General features: G+C 36.9%; 1 protein-coding gene across 1 annotated transcript in view; it reads left to right on the top strand.

The window, feature by feature from the left end:
• LOC127419658 (dystrophin-like) overlaps positions 1 to 10,410 on the top strand; it is a 375,384-nt gene extending 364,974 nt beyond the window's left edge. Inside the window, exons 75-78 of the mRNA XM_051661226.1 lie at positions 1,769 to 1,838; positions 1,945 to 2,019; positions 5,975 to 6,000; positions 9,073 to 10,410. Of these exons, the coding sequence (XP_051517186.1) occupies positions 1,769 to 1,838; positions 1,945 to 2,019; positions 5,975 to 6,000; positions 9,073 to 9,081 (180 nt within the window). The 3' untranslated portion in view covers positions 9,082 to 10,410. The remainder of the gene's footprint in view (positions 1 to 1,768; positions 1,839 to 1,944; positions 2,020 to 5,974; positions 6,001 to 9,072) is intronic.
• The last annotated feature ends 3,469 nt before the right edge of the window (positions 10,411 to 13,879 follow it).

Here is a 13,879-nt window from a genome sequence, read left to right as displayed (position 1 = left end):
TAGACTGAATGTCTATGGATGAGCACATCTGTGAGTGCCAAATGCGTTAGAGTGCCACCTACATATTAGATCTGTATATTGTGATGTGATGTGATAGAGAAAGAATATTGCTTTCTGCCATCTAATGGAATAAAATTAGACTTTTCTAGGTGAGGTAGAGTGAACAGAACCAGAATGACGTGTTTACAATTGTATTTTACAATTGTATCTGTTTATCGTAAGATTATAAACGCATACAATATTACTTATGATTAATTGTTGTATTTTTTATTTTATTTTATTTGGGGAGTTCTCTGAAAAATTAGATTTTTTTTTTTTTGTTGCAATTAGTCGACAGTATGTGTGAATGGTGAGCTCTTTAATTTGAGTGAGAAAAAAGAGATTTTGATAAAATATTATAAAATAGTAGGCTAAACACATTAGAAGCTATTACTACAACTGCCATAGTTTTAATATAAATATATTTCCTCATTTACTGAATAGATTACAGTATTTTCCACACAAACAATTTTGCCACACAAATAATGTATACAAGCTGCCTAACCCTTGCATCAAAAATGCTTTATATATATATATATATGAAGCATGTAAATGAGACTTTAATTTCAAGACAGAAGGACAGAAAAACTGTGATTAACATGGAAGGATTAAGTATGTGCACAGAAACTGTTTGTAATATTAGGTTAACCACAAGGGTTCACAAATGGTTATTCGGTTGTTAGCCGGGACCCATGAATAAACAACATTTATTGCAATGGATATGTGTAAACACTACTCAAAAAAGCAGGGAATAAGGTCCACAATAAGCTATTAACCTATATAGCACAATAGCCTAAATAGACCTTCAAATGATAAAATCACTCACATTAAGGTCAAACAAAAATAATCAAACCGTCACTGCCTGTAGTTTAGTATTCTTAACAGATGGAAAATACATAATTTAAGTGCCAAAGCTCTGCCCTGGGAGGTTGACATTTCAACGGCAAATGCTTGTAGTGTCATGTGCCTGGAGATATACTGCTGCAGTTTATTAGCCTATTTGGGATGCTTTGATTTTTAAATTGTTTGGCATTTAAAATTATTGTTCATAAGTATGCACCCCAAAGCAAAAGTGAAAAAAACACTGGCTTACAGTTTATCAAGCGCTGAGTCTTTGCTAGGTGAAAAACAATCGCAAAAACAAGTCTTCTTTGCAACCTGAACATTTTCAGAATGTTGAATCTTTGTGACACCTGCACTAAAAAGGTAGATGCAGCACAACGAATGAAACAGAATGCAGACTTTTTGAGATTTGTTTATAAAAAGTAAAGTTCTTTTTAACTTGACACAATGTCTAAAACAATGCGCCGGTCCTGCTCGAGATGCTGGAAAAAAGTGAGATGCAGTGCAATGGTCAAAGATGTTCGTCTAGCACGCTGTTTACATTAATTGTTTGGGGGGAAAAACAGTGCAGATGCACAATAACACATGTGAACAGCCCCTAACTTACCCTATACTTGAAAACTGACCTGAACCAGCCCGGTTCTCAGGTACTGTCTGGATTGGATCGGGTTGAAGACCTCTATTGCATATCCCTGGTTAGGGTACATGTGACATTTCTGGCCAGTTTTCTTTCAGATGGAGTAACACTATTAGCAGTAATGTCACAAAAAAATATTGATATAATGGTTAATCTGTTTGATATTTGATGCTGTGTTGTAAGTTTCTCAGTATCAATTATGAGAAGAGTTACATTGTGATTTGAAATAATGCTTATCTCTTTCTCTAGCCTGAGTTAAATGGCATGTCATCATCCAGCTCTCTCCATCAGGATGCAGCAGGACAAACCGAGCTCCCAGGTAAACACACATGTACATATACAGCGTAGGACGGTTATACTGATGGTACTACACTGACTTCTATATTTTCTAATCTGTTGAGTGTGTCATGTGTGTGTTTTCTCAGATGAGTGTTTTAACAGTAGCTCTGAACTGGCTGAGGTTATGGAACAAATTAACCACAGTTTTCCTGCATGCTCTTGTAAGTCTAACGCTCTGTCTTTAGCTCTGTCAATTTGTCTCAAAGCATGTGAACTTATACTTGACTCTCTTCTTGGTTTATTTTACTACTTCTATCTTTATTTCCCATTGTATAACAAAAAGTCTCTGGTCACATCCCAGTTTGCATACTCTACTATGCCTTAAAGCCAAAGTATACTTCGGGTGTGTGCACATCGCCTGCGCATGTGCTGGCCATTGACTGTACTAAAAGAGTGTCACAAAGCAGATGTAGTGTGCATACGTTGAATGCATTCCTATTCGTTCGCAGTCAGAAAAGTATACTCACAAAGACAATGCGGTCGACTGGGCGTGAGGTGATCCGGAATGCTCAAAAGTAATACCTGGGCCTTTAGGGTGCTTACACACTAAAGAAAGCTCTGGTAGAGCGTTTGAAATAAAAAATGCATAAGATGTGTTTTGAGGGTGCGAAAAGAGCCAGGTCAGCTTGAAATCAAATGGGAATACAGTAAATTTTAATTACAAAAGCACAAATGGATCTGAAATTATCATTAATCAATTGATGTCTATTTCAAAGGTTTCAAAAAGTTAAAAGTTTTAATCTTCTTAACATTTGGTCGCATGACGGAGCACCACTTTCGCAATTTCTTGCATTCATACCTATTGGAATAAATCAATGGATTCGCAGTATTCTCTGAAGCAGCTTAAACTCTAGTCCTTTAAAATATGTACTTTGCTGGTGATGGAAATGACGTAAAAATTGAGTTCCAAATGACTGTTATTTTGGAGTCTCAAAACTTTTAGCCACCCAATGCTCCTACAGTAGATGGTACATACTGGGGCATAGGGATGATCACTTCTGAATGGAACCACCCCATATTTCCAGTGAAACAGGATTTTCAAAAACAAACAAGTGTAGGACGGGGCTCAGTTTTATCCATCGAGAAAAGTGGCCGTTCATTTTGTTGACTTTTTTTTCCCCTTTGGAGTAATGTGCACTGAATCATGCACAACATGACTAGGAGTGTATATTAAGTAAGTAATGTAAATTTTGATTTGATGTCAAGTTATTTTTATTTGTATAGTGCTTTTCACAACACATAAAGCAACTTTACATAAAATGATACTATAACAGAAAATGATGCTGTAATGTTTTTAAGTCCTCATTGATCAGTTTAAATTAAAAATGTGATTGAAAATCATGCTTTTAAAATTATTTGTCTTTAGGCCCCCAAAGGCGATTATGACAAGGAACCCAAAACTTGCCTCTGGCTATACAGCATGAATATAAAGCCAATATTAGTAATCTATGTGTAATACAAGTCATTTATTATTTGAGTATATTTAAAACTAAAAGATAGTGATTGAACTGTAAGATTAATGATTAAGTGTCTTTGAAGTCCATTCCGAATTGCGCACAGATGCAGTGTCCTTTTTTATTTGGTTGATGAAGGCTATAGTTGGCATTAATTGATTGTCTATGTATGCCGAGTATGAGACAGGGAAACAAATAGAATAATATTAGCGTAGATTCTGTTCACTTTAAAGCAGAGTTGTAGAATATGAGAATTTTTTCCAGTTCCGGCAGACCTCACTAATGCAGCATAACTATCGATTGAGGGATAAATTAGGTGTTACCTGGCATAAGAGTCTTAAGTCTAGACTTAAACTGAGAGAGTGTGTCTGAGACCCGAACAATATTCAGAAGACTATTCCATAGCTTAGGAGCCAAATAGGAAAAGGATCTACCTCCTTCTGTGGATTTTGATATTCTAGGTATTATTAACAGGCCGGTATTTTGCTTCTGTAGTGAACGTGATGGAATATAACATGATAGAAGGTCACTTAAGTCCTGAGGAGCTAGGCCATTTTAAACTTTGCAAATTATTAGAAAATTTTTAAAATTGATGCGAAATTTAGCAGGTAGCCAATGTAGTGATGATAAAATTGAGCTAATATGATCATATTTCTTGGTTCTAGTCAGCACTCTAGCTGCTGCTTTTTTAACCAACTAAAGCTTATTTATTTAGCTGGTTCAACTAATTTACTATTTAAGGACATCCACCCAGTAATGCATTACAATAATCTAATCTTGAGGTCATGAACACATGAATTAGCTTTTCAGCTTCAGAAAAAGAGAGCATGTGTCATAACTTATAAATATTTCTGAGGTGGAAGAATGCTGTTCTACAAACATCAGAAATGTGTTTCAAAGGATAGATTGCTATCAAACATAACACCTAATTTCTTACATGTAAAAGACGATGTAATGAGTAACAAATTATACTCTAGCATCTTATTTTTGGTCCAATAATTAATACCTCTTCTTTTTATTATTGAGTAGCCATCCAGTGTTTGATATTATTGATACATCTACTTGATCTGAAAATTCAAAATTTACACAAACAAAGTGGTAGCAGTCAGATAAATAGGACCTAAACCATGCTTATGCCTGCCCACAAATGTCAACATAATGTTAACATAAGCCCCGTACATGTAGCATATAATTCGATTTTTTAAAATCACGTTTATGGTTTATGAACTCTAATTTTCCTACTCGTCCAATTGTCTATAAATCCTATGCTATTCTCTGATAATGGCGGCTGGAGTCTCTATTTCCACATTCCATAAAATAGAGTCCCCTCACTTTAAACAATGAAAACATCATAAAAGACAACTGTCACAAACTTCTCTTCTACAAGAGAAAGAATTTTGTGCAATATTACCCGAAAAAGCATGCAAGGATGCACACTTTGAAAATCCACTAGACAGTACAGCGTACTGTTTAGGCCTTAATATGATTGCATACTATTTAGGATGGACGGTATGTCAATTGGGATGCAGCCTCTGTCTTATTCTGTTTTGTCTTTCTTTCACTTATTTTGGGTATAGAGGTACCCAAATTGAAATTGACATTCCTGTAGGGCAGGGGCCAGCATTTTATCCTTCCTAATGATCATGCAGCATGTTTTCATGAGCTGAATGGGAGGCTAAACACTATTAAAGTGTAACAATTCTGTGGTATAGTCAACAGATGAGCTCAGAATGTGCTAGCCATTCGCACATCACAAATCGGACCAGCCATTAACAAGGAAAATAAAAAATGGCACTCCATGTCTAAAAGGTTGCCGACACCTGCTGCAAGATTACACATTAAGCAACTTGTGAAAACATGTGAAATTTTTCGCTCGAAATCTGTCTGCATTGTTAAAAATCCATTCTAATCTGGGTTCCTGTTTTTGCACATAAACCCTCCTTATCACCGACATCCCAGAAACGCTCAGGCTCAGACTGCAGCCTCCCCATCTTACACCTGTCAGTCTGCCAAACACGACACCATTCTGCCTTTCAGAACGACCCCGTTCCTTTAGTCTGAATTTGATTCAGTATTATGTTTGAATAATCGCTACTGTTCCTCAGAAAAGCACAGAGTAAATCCAGTAGAGATGGATTGTTTTATAGAAAGACTCAGCTTAAATGCGACATAAGACTTTGTCAAAGTTTTAAAGGTATTTTTATGGCTTAGATGTGAATGATAAGATTTTATTGTTATTGTTCTACCTTTAAATTCCTTCCAGATTGCAACTTGCATTGTTAGCTAGAAATTGTCTGTACAATATCAATTTTTGCCCATTGTCATTTTATTGTATTGGGTCTGGGAGAACATATAGGGAACATATGTTTGAAGGGAGAGTTTTAATGAAGGACACAGAGACAGGTGATATGAGTGCCAGGAGCCATCTCAGTTTTGTTTGCTGTCGCCATCCCATAGGAGTTCATTAAGGCAGTTCACTCAGTTTTCTGAAGAGCAAACAATCCAATGGGTTTGAGGGTGAACACTCTAAATTAAAAGTTCGGGCCATATTGTGGAAAGTGTGCATATGTTGGTCTTGACAATACTGTCATGGATAATATAACTGTTATGTTGTCCTAATAGTCTCTCTTTCTCTTTCACGTTCATCTTTTGGATTCTGTAGCATCAAGTATGTCGTCAAGACCCAAGGTAAGCCTCACCATTCCTCACCAAGATACAGCGTTACAATAAAAAATATGATCACACAGTGGGATCTGAAATTCTGAGGCCACATTGAAAATCTGGGATGCAAAATCTTATTAAACCTGGAATAAAACAAAATGTTTCTTTCTTTCTTTTTTAATCTAAAAATGTAAGAACATTTATGTACTACATAAAATTTATGACGTAAAATTAATAAGAAATATGAAAGATTATGCACTATTTCTAGGTCACTAATCAAATGTAAGCTAATTTGTGGCATTATCCATGTTACCTTAAATTGAAGCACACTTGATTCTATTTGAAACATTGTCAAATCATGCTGTATAACATGATCATCAGGTTTTGTTTGAGTACATGCTGTCATTAAAGCATATGCTGTGAAATTATTAAATTCATGTTTATTTATTTGTATTTCTTTTTTTATTATTCAACTGTAAACTCATATTGTATGATGGTAATAAAATTTGAATTGGAAAAAAATATTACATTAGAAAAGTGCAAAAATAGAAATATTGTCACTAGAGGTCTCAGACTTTTGAACCCCACTGTATAAAGAAACTATCTAATCCACCTGCAGATGAATCTCTTCAGACAGGACATTTTTTACTCCATTAGTTTGCCCGATCCAGTTCAGTTATATTATCAATCATGTTTCCATTACCAAGAATAATCCCTGAATTAATATTTAATTGATGTTTGTTTATACGAGTCATCATTGGATGTAAACATCTTAGTAATGAGCTAGTATACAAACATCCATTAAAGTCGATAGATTGGTATCTCCATGCGTGACATGTTTTTGTGATGATTTATTGATCGTTTATGAGGAACGTCTGATTTTATTCTAAAGTGGTGGGGTTGGAAGTGTTTACTTTGTTAACATGTGAATTGCTGGTATGATTGGGAAATTGAAAACTGGTTTTCAGTTTGTTAAATGAAATACTGTAACCAAAGGATTTTCATGATGTTCGGTTATATTAACATTTTAATAAATTTTATCAATCTAACCACCCACTGAATCTGTCGGAGCGGTTTTTGACTTACTCACTGAACCTCAAGTCATTACTTTCACCATGTCCTACACATAATGAACTGTTACTGTCTTACAGATACTTTAGAAGTCTGTGAAATCCAAATTTAAGTTTAGCGTTTTTTTGTTTTGTTTTTTTGTTGTTTTTTTTTGCCCATGTCTTTTAGCTTTGAGGTCATCTGTATGCACGTGTACTCCTAAAAGTTGAGAACCTAACTTTAAGGAGGTATACAGTTGAAGTCAGAAGTTTACATACACTTAGGTTGAAGTCATTAAAACTAATTTTTTAACCACTGCACATATTTCATATTAGCAAACTATAGTTTTGTTAAGTCTTTTAGGACATCTACTTTGTGCATGAAACGAGTCATTTTTCCAACAATTGTTTACAGACAGATTGTTAAACTTTTAATTGACTATATCACAATTCCAGTGGGTCAGAAGTTTACATACACTAAGTTAACTGTGCCTTAAAGCAGCTTGGAAAATTCTAGAAAATTATGTCAAGTTTTTAGACAATTAGCCAATTAGCTTCTGATAGGAGGTGTACTGAATTGGAGGTGTACCTGTGGATGTATTTTCAGGCCTACCTTCAAACTCAGTGACTCTTTGCTTGACATCATGGCAAAATCGAAAAAGAAATCAGCCAAGACATCAGAAAAGAAATTGTGGACCTCCTCAAGTCTGGTTCATCCTTGGGAGCAATTTCCAAATGCCAGAAGGTACCACGTTCATCTGTACAAACAATAGTATGCAAGTATAAACACCATGGGACCACGCAGCCATCATACTGCTCAGGAAGGAGACGCATTCTGTCTCTTAGAGATTAACGTAGTTTGGTGCGAAAAGTGCAAATCAGTCCCAGAACAACAGCAAAGGACCTTGTGAAGATGCTGGAGGAAACATGTAGACAAGTATCTATAGCCACAGTAAAACAAATCCTGTATCGACATAACCTGAAAGGCTGCTCAGCAAGGAAGAAACATCTGTTCCAAAACCACCATAAAAAGCCAGACTACAGTTTGCAAATGCACATGGGGACAAAGATCTTACTTTTTGGAGAAATTTCCTCTGGTCTGATTAAACAAAAATTGAACTTTTTGGCCATAATGACCATTGTTATGTTTGGGGGAAAAAGGGTGTAGCTTTCAAGACGAAGAACACCATCCCAACCGTGAAGCATGGGGGTGGCAGCATCATGTTGTGGGGGTGCTTTGCTGCAGGAGTGACTGGTGCACATCAAAAAATAGATGGCATCATGAGGAAGGAAAATTATGTGGATATATTGAAGCAACATCTCAAGACATCAGCCAGGAAGTTAAAGCTCGGTCGCAAATGGGTCTTCCAAATGGACAATGACCCCAATCATACCTCCAAAGTTGTGGCAAAATGGCTTAAGGACATCAAAGTCAAGATATTGGAGTGGCCATAACAAAGTCCTGACCTCAGTCTAATAGAAAAGTTGTGTGCAGAACTGGAAAATTGTGTGCGAGCAAAGAGGCTTACAAACCTGGCTCAGTTACACCAGTTCTGTCTGGAGGAATGGGCCAAAATTCCAGCAACTTATTGTGAGAAGCTTGCGGAAGGCTACCCGAAACATTTGACCCAAGTTAAACAATTTAAAGGCAATGCTCCCATATACTAACAAATTGAATGTAAACTTCTGACCCGCTGGGAATGTGATGAAAGAAATAAAAGCTAAAATAAATAATTCTCTCTACTATTATTCTGACATTTCACGTTCTTAAAATCAAGTAGTGATCCTAACTGACCTAAGACAGGGAATGTTTTTAGGATTAAATGTCAGGAATTGTGAAAAACTGAATTTAAATGTATTTGGCTAAGGTGTATGTAAACTTCTGACTTCAAATGTAGATATGATTTTCTCTTTCGGAAAAAAGTACCAAAATTAAATGTATGTGTGTATGTATGTATGTATGTATGTATATATATATATATATATATATATATATATATATATATATATATATATATATGTGTGTGATGAATGATTACTTTGTTTCCAGGTGATGTGAGAGTTGTCAGCAAAACACCCCTTTGGAGAGCACTGTCCAACTCAACAATTCAAGATTCCCATTCCAGAGATGCAGATTCCTGGCTGTTCCCTAGACAGACATGGACCCAAAGACTCTGGAACAGGACCACATAATTCATTTAAATGGCTATTACTACTGCGTCTGTCTGTACTATGCAACTGTACATTTGATCAACATGTAGATTGTATGTGAGGTGTATTTGCCTATTGTTTTAATAATCTGATGATGATTTGGGTTATGGGGGCCATTTATCGTGTAACCTCTACCCTTTTATTTTTGTGTTCACCGGGAACCAAACTACTACATATCTCACAAACAACTCATGTCACCCCAATATCCATCGGCACATGTTGTCTTTCGACAGACGTGGTTGGTTATTAGTTAAATCAGAAAACTTAGTAAACAATTAGTTAGAAGACTAATCACATTTTGGCATCTCAAAACAGTCTCAAAACTGCATGTTGCCCCCCAACATTGTTCTGTTATAGTTCTAGCCTATTTTGACACAGTTTGCCGTAAATGGTCTCCCTTTAAAGCATTTTGACATTCCAGCCCTCACTGCTTTTCTAAAACGCACGCACAGATGTTTTACACAAACACATACAAAACACCCTTTTGTGCCTATAAAGCATCCATTCCAGGAGAGAATAGAAGACGATAGAGACCGTAATCCTCAAGATCATTTAGAAAGATTATATTATATATTAAAAAAAAGGACAAATGTAGTAAACATGGATTTTCAGAATGCTTGGCCCAAGATGATTTATCATTGTGTAGTATAGTTTTATAAATAAATGTTTGAAAAAAACTTTAGAAGAAAGCCATGATTGCCTTGCTACCTCAGACTTGATCAATCATTCATTCATTAATTCATTTGTTTTTTCATTGGCGTGATCTGTACTGTTGTTTTTTGCAATAGTATTGCAGTACAATCCCTATGCGTGACTGCCGATTGACTTCACTTTCCATTTCCCAAACAAAGACATAGTTCCAGCAAATGTTCTGCAAAATTGCACCTTTTTATGTTAGTAAGATTCCCTGATGACAATGTTGTACTTTTCCCTTTTTTTCCCAGCAGTCATCTCACTTTTCTACATGGTGTATTTGTGGTGTGCTACCTTTGGTGCGGCATTAGATCTTAACATGACTATAACACCTGACATTTGAAGTTGATTCTGAACTAGTGAAGTCTCACTGTCACCAATGCTGTGCTGTTCTGACCCGAGATTAGTCCAATTAGACCAACCACACTACATGTAATGAGGTTCCATACGTTTTATTTTAAATAAAGTTTTTATAATGAGTGTTTTCTGTTTTGTCAGTTTTTGTCTTTCAATCTCATCTTACACAAAAAGGATTTGGAAGTGTTTTTTACTACAGTGGTCAATGTTTGGAAAATGACTTTAACAGCATTATTATATTTTGCATCTATAATGGGAAACTGTACATTTCTGATACTTACAGTGGCAAGAAAAAGTATATGAACCCTTTGGAATTAGATGGTTTTCTGCATTAATTGGTCATTAAAAAAAAGTCACAAGTATAGACAAACACAGTGTGCTTAAGTTAACAACACACAAACAATTATCATTAAACATTCATACTGATGTGATGTGTAAGTGAATCCTTGGATTTAATAACTAATCATTCCTCTTTTGGTATCAGTAACCTCAACCAAGCATTTCCGGTAGCTGCGGATTAAACCTGCACAACATTCAGAAGGAATTTTGGACCATTCTTCCTTACAGAACTTCTTCAGCTCAGCCATATTCTTAGGATGACTGGCTCTCTTGAGGTCATCCCACAGCATCTCTATTGGGTTAAGGTCTAGGCACTGACTGGGCCACTCCAAATGGTGGATTTTCTTTTTTGAAGCCATTCTGTAGTGGATTTACTTTGATGTTTATGCTCATTGTCCTGCTGCATCACTCAACCTCTACTGAGATTCAGCTAGCACAGAGCCACCCTGACATTATCCTGTAGGAAACTTGGGAATACATTTTTCCTGCTAATGGCAAGCAGTCCAGGCCTTGAAGCAGCAAAGCAGCCCCAAATCATGATGCTCCCTCCACCATACTGTTTTCATGTTGGTATGTGGTGCCCTTTTTATGCCATACATACAGTGCATCCGGAAAGTATTCACAGCGCTTCACTTTTTCCACATTTTATGTTACAGCCTTATTCCAAAATGGATTAAATTCATTATTTTCCTCAAAATTCTACAAACAATACCCCATAATGACAACGTGAAAGAAGTTTGTTTGAAATCTTTGCAAATTTATTAAAAATAAAAAACAAAAAAAATTCACATGTACATAAGTATTCACAAGCCTTTGCCATGACACTCAAAATTGAGCTCAGGTGCATCCTGTTTCCACTGATCATCCTTGATTGGAGTCCACCTGTGGTAAATTCAGTTGATTGGACATGATTTGGAAAGACACACACCTGTCTATATAAGGTCCCACAGTTAACAGTGCATGTCAGAGCACAAACCAAGCCATGAAGTCCAAGGAATTGTCTGTAGACCTCCGAGACAGGATTGTATTGAGGCACAGATCTGGGGAAGGGTACAGAATAATTTCCGCAGCATTGAAGGTCCCAATGAGCACAGTGGCCTCCATCATCCGTAAATGGAAGAAGTTTGGAACCACCAGGACTCTTCCTAGAGCTGGCCGCCTGGCCAAACTGAGCGATCGGGGGAGAAGGGCCTTAGTCAGGGAGGTGACCAAGAATCCGATGGTCACTCTGACAGAGCTCCAGCATTTCTCTGTGGAGAGAGGATAACCTTCCAGAAGAACAACCATCTCTGCAGCACTCCACCAATCAGGCCTGTATGGTAGAGTGGCCAGACGGAAGCCACTCCTCAGTAAAATGCACATGACAGCCCGCCTGGAGTTTGCCAAAAGGCACCTGAAGGACTCTCAGACCATGAGAAACAAAGACTGAACTCTTTGGCCTGAATGGCAAGTGTCATGTCTGGAGGAAACCAGGCACCACTCATCACCTGGCCAATACCATCCCTACAGTGAAACATGGTGGTGGCAGCATCATGCTGTGGGGATGTTTTTCAGTGGCAGGAACTGGGAGACTAGTCAGGATCGAGGGAAAGATGAATGCAGCAATGTACAGAGACATCCTTGATGAAAACCTGCTCCAGAGCACTCTGGACCTCAGACTGGGGCGAAGGTTCATCTTCCAACAGGACAACGACCCTAAGCACACAGCCAAGATAACAAAGGAGTGGCTCCGGGACAACTCTGTGAATGTCCTTGAGTGGCCCAGCCAGAGCCCAGACTTGAACCCGATTGAACATCTCTGGAGAGATCTGAAAATGGCTGTGCACCGATGCTCCCCATCCAACCTGATGGAGCTTGAGAGGTCCTGCAAAGAAGAATGGGAGAAACTGCCCAAAAATAGGTGTGCCAAGCTTGTAGCATCATACTCAAAAAGACTTGAGGCTGTAATTGGTGCCAAAGGTGCTTCAACAAAGTATTGAGCAAAGGCTGTGAATACCTATGTACATGTGATTTTTTTTTTTTTCGTTTTTTATTTTTAATAAATTTGCAAAGATTTCAAACAAACTTCTTTTATGTTGTCATTATGGGGTATTGTTTGTAGAATTTTGAGGAAAATAATGAATTTAATCCATTTTGGAATAAGGCTGTAACATAACAAAATGTGGAAAAAGTGAAGTGCTGTGAATACTTTCCGAATGCACTGTAGAACTGTGTGTTCTTTCCAAATAATTCAACCTTGGTGTCATCAGTGCACAAAATATTTTCCCAATAGCATTGTGGAATGTCAAGATGGTCTTTAGCAAACTTTAGGCACGCAGCAATGTTTTTGTTGGAAAGCAGCGGCTTCCTTTGTGGTGTCCTGCCATGGATACCGTGCCTGTTTAATGTTTTCCGTATAGTAGAGATGTTAACCAGTTCAGTGATTCCTTCAAGCCTTTAGCTATCACTCTTGGGTTCTTTTTTTATCTCATTGAGCATTCTGTGGTGTGCCCTTTGAGTAATCTTGACTGAACGGCCACTTCTAGGGAGAGTAGCCACAGTACTAAATCGTCTCCATTTATAGACAGTTTGTCTAAATGTGGACAGATGAATATCTAATCTCTTTTAAATAACTTTTGAACCCTTTCCAGCTTTATGCAAAGCAACAATTCTTGATTGTAGGTCTTCTCAGATCTCTCTTTTGCGAGGCATGGTCCACTTAAGCAGATGCTTCTTGTGAATAGCAAACTCAAAATGTTTGAATGCTTTTTATAAGTCAAAGTAGCTCTAACCCACACCTCCAGTCTTGTTTCATTAATTGGATGCCAGGTTTGCTAACTCCTGACTCTAATTAGCTTTTGTTGATGTCAGTAGCCTAGGGGTTCACATACTTTTTCCAACCTACACTGGGAATGTTTGAATTATGTATTTAAAATGTACAAGAACAAAACAATAATTTGTGTGTTATTAGTTAAAAAAAGGTTGTTTTTTATTATTGTAACTGATGATGATTAAACCAGATTTTAAGACAAATGTACAGTATACATACAGTAAATGCAGGTAATTCCAAAATAGTTCACTTTTCCTTGCCACTGTATAATAATGACAGGAATACTGTAAGCACAGTTTTAATCAAATTATTAGCATAAACATGGGAGAGCATTGCTAAATGTGACCATATTGTTAATGCAATAGGTAGCAATTAACTGTGTAAAATTAAATCAACGTTGATTAAGACTAGTTTACTCAATGGTAATTATCTGCACATGGGTTGAAAG

The sequence above is a fragment of the Myxocyprinus asiaticus genome, chromosome 29 (assembly GCF_019703515.2).
Source record: "Myxocyprinus asiaticus isolate MX2 ecotype Aquarium Trade chromosome 29, UBuf_Myxa_2, whole genome shotgun sequence".
Taxonomy (NCBI): domain Eukaryota; kingdom Metazoa; phylum Chordata; class Actinopteri; order Cypriniformes; family Catostomidae; genus Myxocyprinus; species Myxocyprinus asiaticus.
Note: the sequence above shows the minus strand (reverse complement) of the source record. Positions and strands in the feature narration are given on the sequence as shown.